Genomic DNA, 16399 nt, shown 5'->3' on the forward strand with positions numbered 1-16399 from the left:
GTGCCCTTATGTGAGATTTAAGTTTACATCTTAAATAACAGAAATGAATAAAAGGCTCAGATACAGGCCCACTAACTTCCTGAAGCTCTGGTGACTCCTAGTGGGGGCAGGAACCAGTGATTTGAAACTCCAAGACTTGCAGTTTACATTGCTATAAAACTATGGGCAGATGTACTGTATGTGTGTCACTAGAAACTGAATTTAAATCACATAATTTGAATTTATATTTAACTTGAATAATTTAATTGAAAAATTCAATCTGAATACCAGAATTTGAAATTGAATTTATTAGAGTGGAACTGATTTCCAGTAAACTTGGAACTGACTGTGATATCATGAAACTGTATTTGATCCTCACTGAAAATTCAACTCTTCAACTTTCACATTCAGTTCCCTGAGACACACATCTGGTCACTGAAGAAGAGCAATCGAGTGCAGATTCACAGACGTCATTTTCATGTACCGTAACACTTTTCTCTCAGCGATATCAACCATTTTGCCATTTTGCAGAAAAGTGACTTTATTTGTGTTTTGAACCTGATCCATCGTGTTCTTTAACGTGCGTCAATCCCTGCAAGACCATGGATCAATGAGAGTGACAGAATGGCCCAAAAGGAGTTCTGTTAATCTACACTTGATTATTCCTTCTCAGTGACCAGATGTGTGTCTCAGTGAACTGAATTTGAAATGTGAGAACTGAACGTGGAAGTGAATTCAAATGAATTCAATTTCAGTTTCTAGTAACAGATATTTCAGTCCATATAAAACACAGAAAAACAGAAAATATTTAGCTGAGAAGCTGAAACCAATAAATGTTGACTGAAAAAATAACCTCAACGATTAATTGATAACCTGAATAGCAAGCAGACAATTGCCTGTGGACTGATTAATTGTTTCTCCTCTAAAACATAAATAATTTTTTTTTATGATAAATTTGTTGTATTAATGATCAGTCTAGATTCATTAAAAGTCAAACTAAAGTGAGAAGATGCATTTGAAGACATAAATCAGGTTGATTTGAATAAGACTTATTGTGTTAATGTACAAGCAAACAAAGCTTCAAACAAAACATCTCTTTTTATATATTTTATATTGACATTGACATTGATTACATGAGAGGCACGGAGTATAGTGAAGTACTGTGGTGACTGAGTACACCAGTGCTCCTGCATACATATGAATGTCAGACATGCTAGTAATGTGAATATTGCACATCTGTCTTCTGTCCTGCTGGTCCATCTTCACTCTCTGCTCAGAAAATCATATGCAGAGGCCCAGAGCTAAAGCAGGGTGGACTTTTCCTCCTGTTTTATATAAAATAATGTGAACTCTGTGTCCTCTGTCCTCATAAATGAGTCAAACTACTAATGTCCATAACCATAACTAAGCAGTATTATAGCCATAGAGTGTCCGGTCTGAGATTGAGAGATTGTGAAGTTAATCCTTAGCTGGATCATGTCAAGCTGGCATTCCTAATCATTCAAGTGTAATAAAAAGTAAAGTACCCAGGAGTGCATTTTTACTGAGATCAGGTACAAGACATTGCTGCCTTGGCTGCACTTCATGCTGTCAGCATTACTGAAATTCCCATAAATGCAGCGACAAACACCCTCCTGGGCTTTATGACTTCAGTACACTTGATGCCAGTTCACGTGTTAAAGTGCAGAGGGAGGAAAAAAACAAGGAATAAAGAGAACCAAGAAAAATCACTACATACATTCTGACTAATTTAATGTTTGATGGAGAACTTAAGCAAAGTCTGTGGTGGAAGACGTGTTTAGATTCTTTACTTACAAAAAGTACTGCAGTTGAAAGTGTACTAATAAAAAGTAAAAGTACAAAAGACTCCAGCAAAATGTACTTAAAGTATTAAAAGTTAAACTACTCCTTATATAAAATGGTGCTACACTTAGTGAGTTAAGTGTGACACAACTTGCATACAAGTAGAAGAATAGAAGCCGGAAGCTGGTTAGCTTGAATCCATCTGTGGTTGCTCATGCACCATCTTCACCAAAACCCAAGAAGTAGCCTAGTTTAGTTTAAACATGACACACATTTACATATGTTGTTTCACCATTCAGTTTATTAAGCTGTAAGCAACTTATCTGGTCTTACAAAATTGTTACAAGTGATCATAATGACGAGAATTAAAGTTCAAATTTCCGATTACTAACTTTTCTGCATTGATTCATAATCTTTCAAGAAAGAACTGCGATGCCTGTAAGAATCTATTTTTCCCCAACCCCTATGTAAGGTTCAGAAATCAGAATTATATCAGGAAGGAAAAAATGGTATTGGAGAGTCTCTACTCTTAAATGTAGTGGAATGTAAGTTAAAACTTGCAGAAAATAGAAATGCAAAAGTACAAATAAGTACCTCTAAATTGAACTGAAGTACAGTACTTTCCACCACTCACTCCACAGTTGAGCCATCTGTGAAAAATACTGTACAAGATAGATACAGTTTTTGTAGTTGGTTGTAGCAGCAGGATTTAGTTTTGTGCTATTTTGTTGCTCAGTTTGTCAGGAAGCAGCATGTCCCCTGACATGTCATTGTCCTCTCCTCCTGGCCTCGAACACATCAGACACTCAGGTATGTGGCTGCAGCCAGGGGAAGCAGTGTCTATGATGCACCACACCATGGCCTCTCTAATGAGGCCTGACTCTTAATGACTCTCAGCCCCCAGCAGCAGACAGGGATGGCCAGCGGTGGGGCTTATCTCATTGGCACTCTGTGCTGCTGGTTACACCTGTAACCTTTAGATCACTCCAAATTAGCTTGCTCCGGGAATCCTTCAGTAGTGATTACAAAACAGATTGAGTGGCCAGAAGAATTCTCATAAAAATTGTATACGAGCCCTCTGCTTGAATTTAGAGGAGGGATAATAGGCTGATTGTGCAAAGACATGTTACACACAGAAGCTCATAACTGATCAGGCATTCTTTCTACTGCTGCAGACAAGATTGCAATACCAAGCGATGTTTCTGTTGACTGGTTTCCATTATGTAGATGTAAATTAACACAAGCAAGGCGAAACTGAGCATTGTGATAAATGAGCACATAGAGCAGGAAGATGAGCCTGAGAAGCAGCTGGGATCTATAGATGGGAGGTGAGCCTCTGACTCGTGCCAGTCAGTCATGCCTGCTGAGCATCATTCATGGACGAGTGCAGGTGCTGGTCAGCCAGGGGACAGGGTGCTTAATTGCATTGCACTTTAATAAGTCACACGCTGAAGACACATGGTTTTAATCATGCAGACGTCTCCGCTGATAGGCAGGACTGGAGACATAGGTGTCTCTGACTCATTAATGTCAATGCTCATTCATTCAAGATTCAGATATCCTCAGATACACCTTAACACTATACACCCTGCCTCTACTTTGCACTCATGTCTCCATCAATAGCCTAAGAGATGTTGCTATTTCAGCAGTTTGTCAGCGGGATCAGATGCAGCAGCGCAGCGATTGAGAGAGCTGCGTCGTCTCTGTAATCAAAGTGGTGAGGAACAGGAGAGAAATTCATTTGGGGGGAATGTGGTCTCTGGAGAGCATTTTGTTTGGTGTAAAGTGAACACGTTTGATGTCAAAACAGAAACAAACTGTTTTTGTGGATGTCGGCAGATACAGGAGAGGAGGCGAGGCGTACAGGAGAGCCCCAAATGATGAGCGTCATATTGATCGGACTCGTCTGTCTTACGCAGTGCTCTTTGTTCGCACTCGCTGCATGTAGAATCAACAATGAGCAGAAATTCACTTAGACCCAGTGTACCATTATCAAAAGTGGATTACATTTTGTCTTTTTGTTCAACATTCAAATGTGAAAATCAATGCTAAAGGACAAGGTGGGGATTTGTTCAGGCATGACAAAATATGAGTTTCTTGTCCTTGACATTCAGATTTTTAAAGTCAGTGGTCTGTTCAACTGACACGTGCTGTTCTGCGGAGAGATTTGACATTACATCTCTGTGTGATAACATGGCACACTAGTGACAACTTGGACAGTAAATTTAATTTAAAACCAGAATTTACAACTGCAGTGTTTTACGTTTTGATGAGGTTGGACAGTAAACCTGTGCTGCCTTCATGCTGCTCACAGATTGTGGTGGAGTGAAAAATAAATGCAGCATCCAAGTTATTCCTGTAACAAAAAACAAATTATGTCATAGTAAGGCTGTCAAAAGTTTGAAACGATTCAGTACAGTGAAGTAAAAGCTATAGAAAAAAGTCTAAGTGCTCATTAAGTTTAGTTCAGTTGTTGTTCTTCCTAAAATTTGCAGCAGAGTTAAACCAGACACTGTTCAGTCACCTTTTCTGTACTAGCACTGTGTGCAAGTTGTTCATTAAAAAAAGGAAACAAGTTATCCTATCCTAGTCTTTTTATACTAGTGTTGCATAAAGTTAAAAATTCTGTTATCTTGAGAACTCTGTCACAGGCAAATCTGAAGGGTGCTTAATTAAATGAAGTGCATCATTTAAACAGAAACTGGTACAGTGTCATAATTTACAGGTATTGACAATAATCATGATATCTAATAACATAAAATACTGATGTCATGTTAATACACATCTTATGATATTGCATGAATAATCTAGCGCCTCGTAACCATAGTGTTTGCTCTAAAATCATTTCTGTTTCTTTCTGTTCTCACTTTGTCTCCCTCTCCCAGCAGCCCACACACAAACACCTTTCACTTTCCATTAGAGATGAAACAGAAAATTTCATATCACAATTATAGTAACAAACAGTGTCAGTATTATCATAGAGTTGGTAAAATGTTCAATAAAGTAGTCTACATACACACACTGAAATTATTTCATCAACATTTCTATTGAAAACTTCTTAACAATTTGTAAATGGCATCGTGTCCTTTAGGATGTCAGTGTTTTCATATGCAAAAACAAACCCATGTTGTTGCTGTGCCTGTGTCTGGGAGACTGTTGATAACTTTAGTTGTTGCTACATGGTTTTTCAAAGCATGGTAATCAAATATGATAATTAAAATTTGAAACGATAATCAATTTTATGCTAAACTTTGATAAAATCCCAGATGATTACTATCATTGTTTCATCTCTATGATCCATTAAGTGTAATTGCACTTTTTGAACGTCTTTGCACAGTTATGGTTACAAACTCTGTCACCGCCTCCCTACAGTTCTATTCTTAGTGACAAAATGAGACCAAATACTCAATAAACGAAGTTAAAGATGAATTTGATTCAAGTTTTCGATCAATATTACGATAATATTGTTACAGCAAATTCTTTTGGCCAAGGTAATTGTGTTAGAGAAAATCTGATCATTTGAATTTATTGCAAAAACAGATATATTTATTTGCCAAAATAATGTTTTTTGTGTGTGTGCGTGCAATCCAGGGAATATCAATCAAACTGGTGTTGGGTTGTTTTGTTGACATTTTTTAATTTAATGAATCATGGTGTTTTTTTTATTGTGGACTCAAGGATTATCGATCAAACTGGTGTGAGTTTATTCATTTTTAGATTGATGACTAATGTTTATCTGTTTTTGCAGTTGAACTCTCATTATATTACCACAATTGAGAATTGAGAAAATCTATGGCTGCACAGTTACTCAAGATATTATTGAAGGTGCAATATCCAAATCTGAGAAGCTGGCTTTTTTTTTTTCTTTTTTTTTGATGAAGGAACAATGTGTGACAAAACAGCATAATAATGAAATGCTGTGGTGCTGCAGAGATGCTCTGTCCTACAAATCTTGTTTTCCAGATGTAAGAAAACTTGTTTGTTTGGTACAGACCCCAACAAATATCACATTATCAGGATTCTCATAGTTTTTTTTTTCAGTGAAAATGAAAATTATGATGCAAAATGATCATTTAAACTAATCATGAGTTACATCACAATTGTAATATTTGTTAAAATAATTGCAATATGATTAACTGACTATGGTTTTTATTTAGTGAAAGTGTAGGCTTTTTTCTCAAATCTGCTAAAATTGATCCTCTAATCCAAATGTTAATGTTGTTGTATTATTAAATGTATGTCTGTTGTAGTGAAAGTGTAATGCATTAGTTAACCAGCTGTATGATGGTGCCTCTGTAGACGGGTTAATTTAAATTCAGCTCTGATTGCCAGATGGAGATCTGTAAATGATCTTATTTGCGAGCACAATAGACGTAATGAGTCTACCTAAAATAATCCTCCAGTCTCAGGTCTCAATGTCCACCCAGCTGGGCCTTAACAGCCGTTTACATGCAAAAGAAAAATGTTGAATTATTTATTCAGCCAAGAACAAAAACAGCCATATTATTTTGTTGTGCTCGTGTTTACATCTTAATACAGAATTCAGAGCAAGTGAAGGGCAGAAGAATCTCAAACCCGCCCTCTGACCTTCTGGAGGAATCACTAAGAGCAGGGCAGTGAGAGAGATGACAAACACATCAATGTTCTGTTCACGCCTGCTTTATCATCGCAGCAACCCTTGTGTAGGCTTTGTTAATGAGTACAGATAACGCGATCTTGTCACATTGTGGACAAGCCACTTGTAGTGTTTGAAGTGTGAGCAGAGTTCATTGTAGCAGACCCTCTTGAGTTAATGTAAGCTTTTATTACTGTGGGTAACTTTGTGTGTCTGTGGACATCAGGTAGGAGGGACACTGTAAAATGGAATGAAAACTGTGTGGTCGGATGTGGAGGCTGTGCGGAGTAAATTGGCCTTTCAAGAGCCGCTTTTGTGAACTATACCCCTGTTGAGATCCTTGATCCCATAAGAAATTTATGAGTTTGTGCACGCGCATGCATGCGAGAGCGAGCAAGGAAGCATGTGTCTTCTGTGTGTCATCATAAGCTCATTATTTTTCTTCTCTCCCACAGATCTGTGACTTGTCATCACCTCTCCCAGCGAGTTTGTGTGTCTGGGCACAGCAGCACTTCTGTCACTTTGTGCTTCCAGAGTCCCCTCAGCATCCACATAAAAAACACCCGGGGACCACAGGCTGTAAGATTAGGTGAGCTTAAGGTCACGTGCCTCTGCTTGCTCTGGCTATCTTGCCAGAATTCATTCAGGATAATCCTAATTTTATCACCTCTCGGCCTCCTGCCGCAGAAAACTTGTGCAGTTTAACAAATGTGACATGACAAGTTATGAGGTATTCCACTTTTCCAGAGCCATTGAGAGGGATGACTGAGGGTGGTGGTCCTAATCACAGGAGCAATAAAAAGCTTTCTAGTCAATCAAGTGGGGTCCCTGTAGTATTTAACAGGATTGTTTCAGAGAAGGGCCTGAATATGAAAGCAGCTGTAACCATCTAACATGTGTGTATCTTGATTAATCATCCTGTTAAGGAAATGAACATGACTTTAACCTCTGCCTGTTCAGATGAACTGCTACTTAGAGGAAGTGGAGGTCTGATTGATTTTCTTTCACATGTGAGTGAACTACATGCGGCTATCAATGCAGAAGATTAGCTGAACATGTGAATGCCTGTGTTATTGGATACAGTCACTCAGAAATATTGAACACATGCCCTATAACACACCAAAGCACATGCAGGGCACACACAACCTAATGTATACATGCAAACACAGTAACACATATGCATATGATTACCACACTTTGAGCCATGCAAAGATATATTTACTCAATAACCAACCACATGTGAGTTTTCTATTCTCAGGAGTCCCGACAAATTTCACCGTACATGAGATACAGTTATGTTACTGCTTGTCATCCAGGCATTAGCCTGAAGTATGCGATATGTGTGTCAGTCACACGTGTCTCATCTGTACATCTGTTATCTTCGGTAGCGATTTGCCAAGGTAAGACCTGTACATGTGTCAAATCAATCACTGTCATGTCCGTTGATCATATGCACGCTTCCTGTGCCTATACGTCTAATGAAATAACCTGCTGGTCTAAACAAATCAGCATCTCTGTCACTGTCACAGGGAGGTTTCATATCTGCGGCCGCTCACCGAGCAGAGCTTTCTGAAGGTCTTACTGAAGGAGAAAAGCACAGGAGGAAATTTTAAGCACAGACATGTTGTATTTTGACAGTCCTCGCTTGAAAACTGCTTTAGAGGAATATTTTGACACGTCGGGAAATACACTTGTTTGCTTTCATGGTGAGTTAAATGAGAAGATCGATATCACTTTCTTGGTAAATATGAAGCCACAGTCAGAAGACGTTTTAGCTTAAAAACAGGGGAGAAACAAGGAGTTTGGCTCTGTCCAGAGGACACAAAATCCACTTACCTTAAACAGTGTGAAAATGAAACAAATTTTCACCATGCATTTATGCAAATTTGATCACTGACTCATTTGTGCAGTCTGTGTTTATTTGGCCTATTCGTCCAATGAGAGCAATTAGAGCAACTAGTCTCACATAGCCAGATTATCCAAACTAGTCCAATTTTCTGGCCTTTTTGTATATATATTTTTTAAACCAATCTCAATAGTCTGGATGGCACTAAACCAAGGATTCAGCTATGATGCCCCTGCAAGGTAGTGATTGGACATTTGTTGATGGAACACTTGCAGGTCAGGAGTTGAGCCCTGGTATTAAAATGTTTAAACTGTCACAAAAGAAAAGTATGCAAGTTCCAGCTTGTTTATGATCGTACCGTAACACATGCTCTGTGTTTTTATAGTCTAAACCTGGTAAGTCAGACTAGCTAGCTTCATTAGGAACTCTGGTTCTTTCTGTCATTTTCCTCCAGTCTTTATTCTTTTTCCTCTCATTTCTGCACATTCATAAAGCCACAATTTTTTCTTCATTCTATGACATAGACTTTATAAAACATGGATGTAGACTCCTTGACGTCACCCATAGGTTTCTGAAGAGTCATTATAAGGCTCTTTGTGGCTCATTGGCTCCGGTCCTCTCCATCCTTGCAGTGCCTCTCTCCATCTAACTCCTGGCTCAAAACATTCCAGATGAATAAACAGTACTACAAGCCAGATGAAACATACCCATTTTTGATTTGGGGGTGAACTGTGCCTTCAAGATATACCTTTATTTTGAAATTCCCATGGCTCATCTGCATCACCAATGTCTGGAATAGTTCAGTCATAAAATTATAGAATCAAAGTTTAGTTGCTTTCTTTGAGTTGAAATGAAAAAAAAAACCCAGAATATGTTAAATGGAAATATGATGCTGCCTGATATTGATCACAGACCCCCTGAACTGAACTGAATCACAGTCAGATCGTGACAGACTTTGTGATATCAGCAAATATTGCATCGTTGTCCAAAAAATCGATATAATATTGCATTGTGATAATTAATCAATTAATCACCCAGTTATTTTAGATAGTTAAGGATATAACCCAACTTGTCCACACCTTTTCATTTTATTCAGTTTTTGCATGGATTAAACAAATGATGTATAACAATCTAATTACTGAGATTTAGAGGTGCTGGTATGCAGATTTTTGCTACCTTTGGACAGAGGCAGGCTAGCTGTTTATGCTCATTTTTAGCCTTTATGCTAAGCTAAGCTAAATGGCTTTACAGACATGAGGGTGATTAAAGAGAGCAAAAAAGTGTATTTCCCAAAATGTTAAACTATTCCTTTAACCAAGAATGGGTATTTGTATTAAATAAAACTATTTTTAAAAACTACTTGAAAGGTGATTAATTCACTGGAGATGCACAACTCAGTACTCGGTACAAATGTGTCCTTATTAGAAAGTCCAATATGAGAACTGATCAAAGTTCCAGTCAAAGTATAACCATCCATCTTTCTTGCCTGTCCCCCTCTCAGAGTGAAGAATGGGGTCATCTGTTGCCCTGCTGGCCCTGCTGCTTGCTCTGGGCTTGACCACCAGTGTGTGGAGTCTGAACCCGGATGACCCCAACGTCTGCAGCCACTGGGAGAGGTGAGCATTATCCTCGGGTGTTTACCACAGTACATTGAATTTTAGATTTGAAAGAGAATCTGCTGTAGTTTAGCAGTTCCAGCTCCCAGGACTGACATTGTCGATGCTGGAACTTTTTCAGTGCACCTGCTACACACGCTCTTAACCAAAGTTCCAGATCTATTCTCAAAGTCCATACAGCGGTATCGATCTCACACAGCTCGAGTCGCCAAGCGCTGAGAGAAGGGAGGAGTTGCAGCTTCAAATGAAATACGCAGGCAAATTGATCAGTGTACTCTCATCCCAATCAATCACGACAGCCATAGAGCCTGAATAATTATTAGTTGTGCTGGGCAGTGTCACTTATGAGAAATAAGCAGGAATAATTTCTGTTCTCATTGCAAAGGGGAGGAAAGAAAGCCGTGAAGATATATTATCTGGATTATTGCCTGACCAAGGTGAGGGTACTTAGGGATCGCGGTTCCACCTTGTTGGCATCGAAATGAATTCCTTAAGTGAGCTGTGTTCATGGCTTTGAGGTCCTCCAATATCCTCAGTCTGCCTCTGGCTGCATATATCACTAACATGAATCACCTAAAAGCCCCTTTCAAGTCCTTTCTTTGCATATCAAAGTTATTATATTACTTTTATGGGGACAGGACCCGTGTGCTGTTTTTGTTTTTTCTATTCCTTCAAACATCTCCAAGGAGCATGAAAATATATGTTCCGAGCAGCACCTTTTACTGAGGAAGTATTCAGATCCTTTCTTACGTAGAAGTATCAGAACAACAAAGTAGAAAATAGCCCATTACATAAAATTTCTGCATTCAGAATATAATAAAGACAACCATTGTGTAGGGTTTAGTGGCACCTAGTTGTGAGCTTTTAGATTGCAAATAATCTCATCTCAGTATAGTATAGGAGAACTTGTGGTGCCTGCAAACTCACAAATACACAAAATGCCCCACCTAGAGCTTTCAGGTCTGAGAAGTGAAGCTGCTGCTTCCTTAAATACATACCTTAAATATGCATTCTTGTTAATGGCCAGCAGGGGGCGAATCAACTGGCTACAAAAAGAAGTACAACTGTATGGAGGCTTATGGAAAATAAATACCAAATTTCTCACTTGTAAACAGTTTCCTAAAGAGTTTATGTCTCAATAGCTGATTTTAAGTCATCTTCAATACAGCATTAATGATGTAAATGATGGTCCTTTTTAGAGGAAAAAAGACAATAAAGCAAAGTATGCTGTAGGCTGTAGCAACACACAGGACTCACAAAACTCAGATCAAACCTGTGTTAATATGTGAAAGATCATGACCAGGCGGTTGCCATTGTGTTTCTGGTTTCCAGTGGAGCCAAAATATATTTATTTATTAGTTTATTCGTCATGGCCAATACAAGAAACATTGTGGCATGCTACAATAACAAGATCAAGATTCTGTTACTAAATTGCTTATTTCCTGCCTAAAATGTTTACAGAAACACATTATAGTCACCTTAGCTGTAATATGAGAAACTTCTTAAACAATTCCATACAAGAACATTGTAGTCTTTAGTAGTTTAGTCCAGTGGTTTCTATTCTTATTTGGGTTGGGCCGTATGACAAACAGGCCTTGAGATGATTAATCAGGTAGCAGAGAAGAAAAAAAAAAAAATTCTGCTACACCAATTTTTATTATTTTTTTAACTTCTTTGTTTTTTGTGAAATATTGAATACCTTGGATACCTTGACCTATTTGGGTTATTTAAGCGAAACCATCTGAGAAGTTTAAAGGGTAAATGTCTCTTTGGTTTAACTGCTTAAGACTCAAGGGGCCCCAACTAAACACTGCTTTTTTGGAAGAGGTCACAAGCCAAAAAGTTTTTTGGGAATCACTGGATAAATGTTTAACAATTCATTGTATTTTATCAGCTTATCTTTTTCTTTTCAATTTAAATTCTTATTCTCAGAAGTAACTAGTAACTATGATAAACAGTTAATCGTTTCAGCCATTTTTCAAGCAAAAATATCAACTTTTATCATGAAAATGATTTTAAGAGATTAATGGAATGTAGACTTAAAAGTACAATAATGTGGAGTAAGTGGAGCTGAAGTATAAAATAATAGCATAAAATGGGCATGATCAAGTAAAATAATGTCAAAATTATTCTGAAATACAGTACTTCTCTCTATCATCTTTATATTTCTGTCCTTTAGCTACGCTGTGACCGTCCAGGAGTCCTACGCTCACCCATTTGACCAGATCTACTATACCAGATGCACAGACATCCTCAACTGGTTTAAATGCACAAGGCACAGGTAAGTTTGGAGGAGTCTCCTTATTTGTCCTCATATTTGTCTCATCAGGGACTCGCCCTTTACTGTCCCCCACAAGCAGAGCCAAGTCTGTGAAGGCCACAGTAAATTTTCTTATTAATGTGGCCGACAGTCAAGTGGTCGGAGCCAGGATGCCTCTGTAATCATCTCACAGTAAATGTTTTAATTACTCCATTAAGGTTTATAGTGGGCATCCAGCTAAATAAGCACACACAGTTGCCTCCCAAATACTGACTTTTATGTACCAGGTGTTTTAAGCAAATTTCCACTCGCTTTTGAAAAAATCATAGTGCAACTTTCTTTTACCTTCTATATGTTTTGCTGCCCTTCAGAAAGGGTAACTCTTTACATCACGTAGCTGTCTCTGTGGGTCTGTTTTTCCAGGATCAGCTATAAGACGGCTTACCGGCGGGGAGTGAGGACCATGTATAGGCGGCGCTCGCAGTGTTGCCCTGGTTACTTTGAGAGCGGAGACTTGTGTGTTCGTGAGTATCCTTTATTTAACACCTTTGTCCTCAGTGATGACATTTAAGGTTGTGTCTGCCAGACATTTAGAGCAAAAGAGGAAATATTAGGATTGATCGTTACTGTGGGTGGCTTGCCACCTCTGTTGCCTACCACTCCAGCCTGATCCTCTTTGTCATAAACACACAGTAACACACCGCTACAACCACTGCACTCTTAGAAATAAAGGCGCTAACTAAAGCCATTGATTCTTTGTAGAAGCTTTTATTAAAGCTTCATTGGAACCCATTCATAGAGTTCTACCTACAACCCAACATAAAGAGTTATACCTAGCATCATTTGTGAAAGTTCTCATCCAGAACCCCCTATGAGAGGTTCTACACAGAGCCCACCTGTGGTGTAATGGTTCCACCCAGGACCCCCACTACCGGCAGCTACGTGCATCGTTTTAGAAGGGGAAGCGACACATCTCAAACAAACAATGGCGGCTCCTGAAGAGGTAAACGAAGATACTGCGATAGCATCAGTTACATCAGAAATGGAGAATATTTCTTCATTGAAAGAAGAGCAAAGAACAGCACTGAAGGTTTTTCTCAATGGAAAATACGTTTTTCACTTTTCCCTTGACCAGCTTCGGCAAGAGTTTGATGTGATTGGTTGAAGTTAGCCCATGTTAGATGTGACAGACAGATGGTTCATCCAATTACAAGCCAAGGGATTTTTTTTTCAAAGTGCCAGCCCTTTCTTTCTTTCACAGTTTCTAAGGACAACTTCCGAGATTGTTCTGTGTAACAAACTATCTGGCTTGTCAGGTTACCTCTCTGGGTGTTCAATCAAGAACCTTTCCACCTTCTAAGGGTGCTAACAGCAAACCACCCAAGGAGTTCTACCAAGAACCTGTTTGTATTCCAAGGGTTTTATCTTCTGGGAACCTTGATGTTGAAATCCTTGAAGAATTATTTCTTCCGAAAAAGGTTCTTTGGATGAAAAGGCATCTTAATGGAATCCCTAATCTTGTCAAACCATTTATTCAAACAAAGGGTTCTGCAGAAGCAAATGGTTCTGGGTAGAACCTCAGCTCATTCAGGAGGATCCCTTTTGGAACGCTTATAAGAGTGTACCACTGCTACCAATGAAATACATATTTATTTGTTCTATATTTATATGTCTTCTTATGTGATATTTTATTTTAGAATTGCATATTTCATTTTGTAAATGCACATTTAATTACATAATTGTATGTCTTTTTCTTGGTTTTTGTCTTCTATTACTAATTTACCGTTATTTTGTGATGGCGCGTCCAAGCCAAAGTTTCTCACGATTGTACTTGTATAACCAGTGTGACAATAAACACCATGAATCTTGAAACCTCTGTTAACGTGTCGCCATCCATGTGAATTTAGAAGATGATCAAGCATGATTTAACACAAAGTCAGGCTATTTTACAACATACACTGCTCTCTGCTTTGCTCTTCCCGCAAGAGTAATTTAATCAAAGTTGTACAACAATGAGAAAAATTAACGAGCCAAGAGGGTGCTGGTTACAGACTGAGTAGGTACAGCACCCTCCATAAAACCACACTGGAGTTCAATAACATAAAAAGAGCAGGAACCGTTCAAATTGGACTGTAGCAATATGCTGATAACAATCCTTCACTGTCGTTTTTGTAGCTTCATTAACGGTCATTGATTTCTATTTTTATTCACGCACATCAAACTGAATATTTTTGCATGTTGGCCAAATAAAGACAGAACATGTAGCTTCTGAGAGTTACGTTTTTTGATATTCTCGCCTTACCTAATGTTTTATTCTCTTTAAATAAGATTAGAATCACACTTTAATATTTTCCTAGATCTTTTTGCAACATGAGGGAGTTACTGATACAGTGACTGCAGCCATGTGGGTATGCTCTTTGACCATGGCTGAGCTCGTCCTTGTCTAGGCTCTAGTAGCCTCAGGGCAGCAGCAGAGCACCGGGACGACAGCCAGCAAAGAATAAGTGCCGGTGTGATTATCTGGGGGTCTCGAGGAGGGAGGCGCAGATTGATCAATAATGTATTCATTAACCATCTGACTGACAATGGAGCTATTTGTTCATTAATAGTCTTTTCAGGGTGTTAACTAGGTGATTCTGCACATTGTGGAGGTACATCACAAAACTGGCTTCCCTTTTTTGTATGAACACCGGGTTTTGTTTTGATATCATGAGTGTGAAAATAGCCGACCTCCCCTTTCACCCTCCTTCAGGTGAAGTGGGGAGGCTGAGTTGATAGGGGCCGAAAGGGCAGTTTTGCTTTCTGCTGCCTTTGCAAACTGTTCCACCCCTTTTAATCCTCGCACTCTCACTACCAGGATTAAGAGATTTGTACTCCCCGAGCTGTTTTGCATGCAGTGACAAAAGTGGGCATTATAGAGTAAATCGACCCAAAATTAACTCGAGTCGTCTATTTCAGGACACTTTGTTGTATTGTTTATTTACTGTGGATTTTTCTCCATAAACTCTGTTTCATTAAGTCAAAAATGAGAGAAAAAAGAGTTTTTGCCTTTTAATCCTGCCTGTGCTTTTTGTTATATGGCACCACATGTACAACTAAATGAATCTGGGGATGCAAAGACCTTGAGTGAACCAAAATTATCACACAAACACACAAAAGGAGCATACTTCTGACACTAAATCAACAACGTTATCTTTTAGGATGCTTTTTCTTTTGTTTGTTCTTTTTGTTTCATCATGCCGTTTGCAAGCAATTGTTTCATTTTCGCAAAGCTCTTCCATCCACGATAAGTTGAACTTTGATCTGTTTCTGCTCAATTAGCGCTTGAAGTTTCCAACTCGAGGTCTTTATTAATTCTGTGACCTTTGATCTGTCGCAAGTCATTACCTTAATCTGCAACCAGACTATGTAGAGGATGTGAGGAGCTCATTTCTCTACTAATAAGCATGATTATTACAGTTGTGCACGAGGAAGTGAGTTGAACTCGCTAATGACAACAGCTCCTAATATCTTCAGAGGCCGACAGACTCTGCAGGGCTATGAGTCCTTCTTTCTGCAGAGCATTTAGGCCAGATGACTCCTGCATGACTCTTGCCTGTCCAGTGGTGCAATGTAATTCTAAAAATGACTTTGGCGGCGGGAATTAGTTGGGACTTGATAAAGTTTCAGGCAGAAATACGCTAGCACATTTCACATTTGGGTTTTGATGATCGGGAAGATGATGAGATTTTTCTCCAGAAAGGACTTCGCTGCCTTTGATTTCATTTTGGCTTTGTTGCATTTTTTAATGCTTCAAAGACAGAGTTTTAAAATAAATCATCGCTGTGCAGGACCGAGGCATGTGGAAAAAGCTTTTGAGGGAGTTGTTTGATATTTTCTGTAGGCATATCTCTTAGATTGATTCATCCATCAGCTACATCACAAAGTGTTCCACGTTTTCTTTCACTCCACTTTCACTACCAGTGTTGTACAAAACACTACTATTACAAAAATCATAAACAAACAGAATTGTACTAGAAGGTCGTTTTTTCCTGACTGCAGGAGCAGAGCTCTCCAAAAACAGAGAGAATAACACAGTTAGAGACTACACAAATTTATTTTATCAGACATTTTAAAAGATTTTGACTGGGCAAGAATATTAAATTTATTAACACTGCATGACAATCACCAATTAGCTCCATTGTTCCCTGTTCTGATAACACCTCTGCATAATGAGTTAGATTAGCCTTTTATCTAGATGAAAGACTCAATTTTCCAACAGATTCCTTAGACATGAGTTA

The 16399-nt window shown here is 38.6% G+C and overlaps 1 protein-coding gene across 1 annotated transcript in view; it reads left to right on the forward strand.

Annotated features, from left to right (window-relative positions):
• Window positions 1–16399, forward strand: part of megf11 (multiple EGF-like-domains 11) — a 100239-nt gene that overhangs the window by 19080 nt on the left and 64760 nt on the right. The window contains exons 2-5 of the mRNA XM_084734246.1: window positions 6853–6986; window positions 9745–9859; window positions 12039–12140; window positions 12543–12643. Coding sequence (XP_084590372.1) covers window positions 9753–9859; window positions 12039–12140; window positions 12543–12643 — 310 coding nt within the window. The 5' untranslated portion in view covers window positions 6853–6986; window positions 9745–9752. The remainder of the gene's footprint in view (window positions 1–6852; window positions 6987–9744; window positions 9860–12038; window positions 12141–12542; window positions 12644–16399) is intronic.

This window comes from Lutjanus erythropterus, chromosome 13, assembly GCF_056507025.1.
Source record: "Lutjanus erythropterus isolate fLutEry1 chromosome 13, fLutEry1.hap2, whole genome shotgun sequence".
In the NCBI taxonomy this organism is placed as follows: Eukaryota; Metazoa; Chordata; class Actinopteri; order Lutjaniformes; family Lutjanidae; genus Lutjanus; species Lutjanus erythropterus.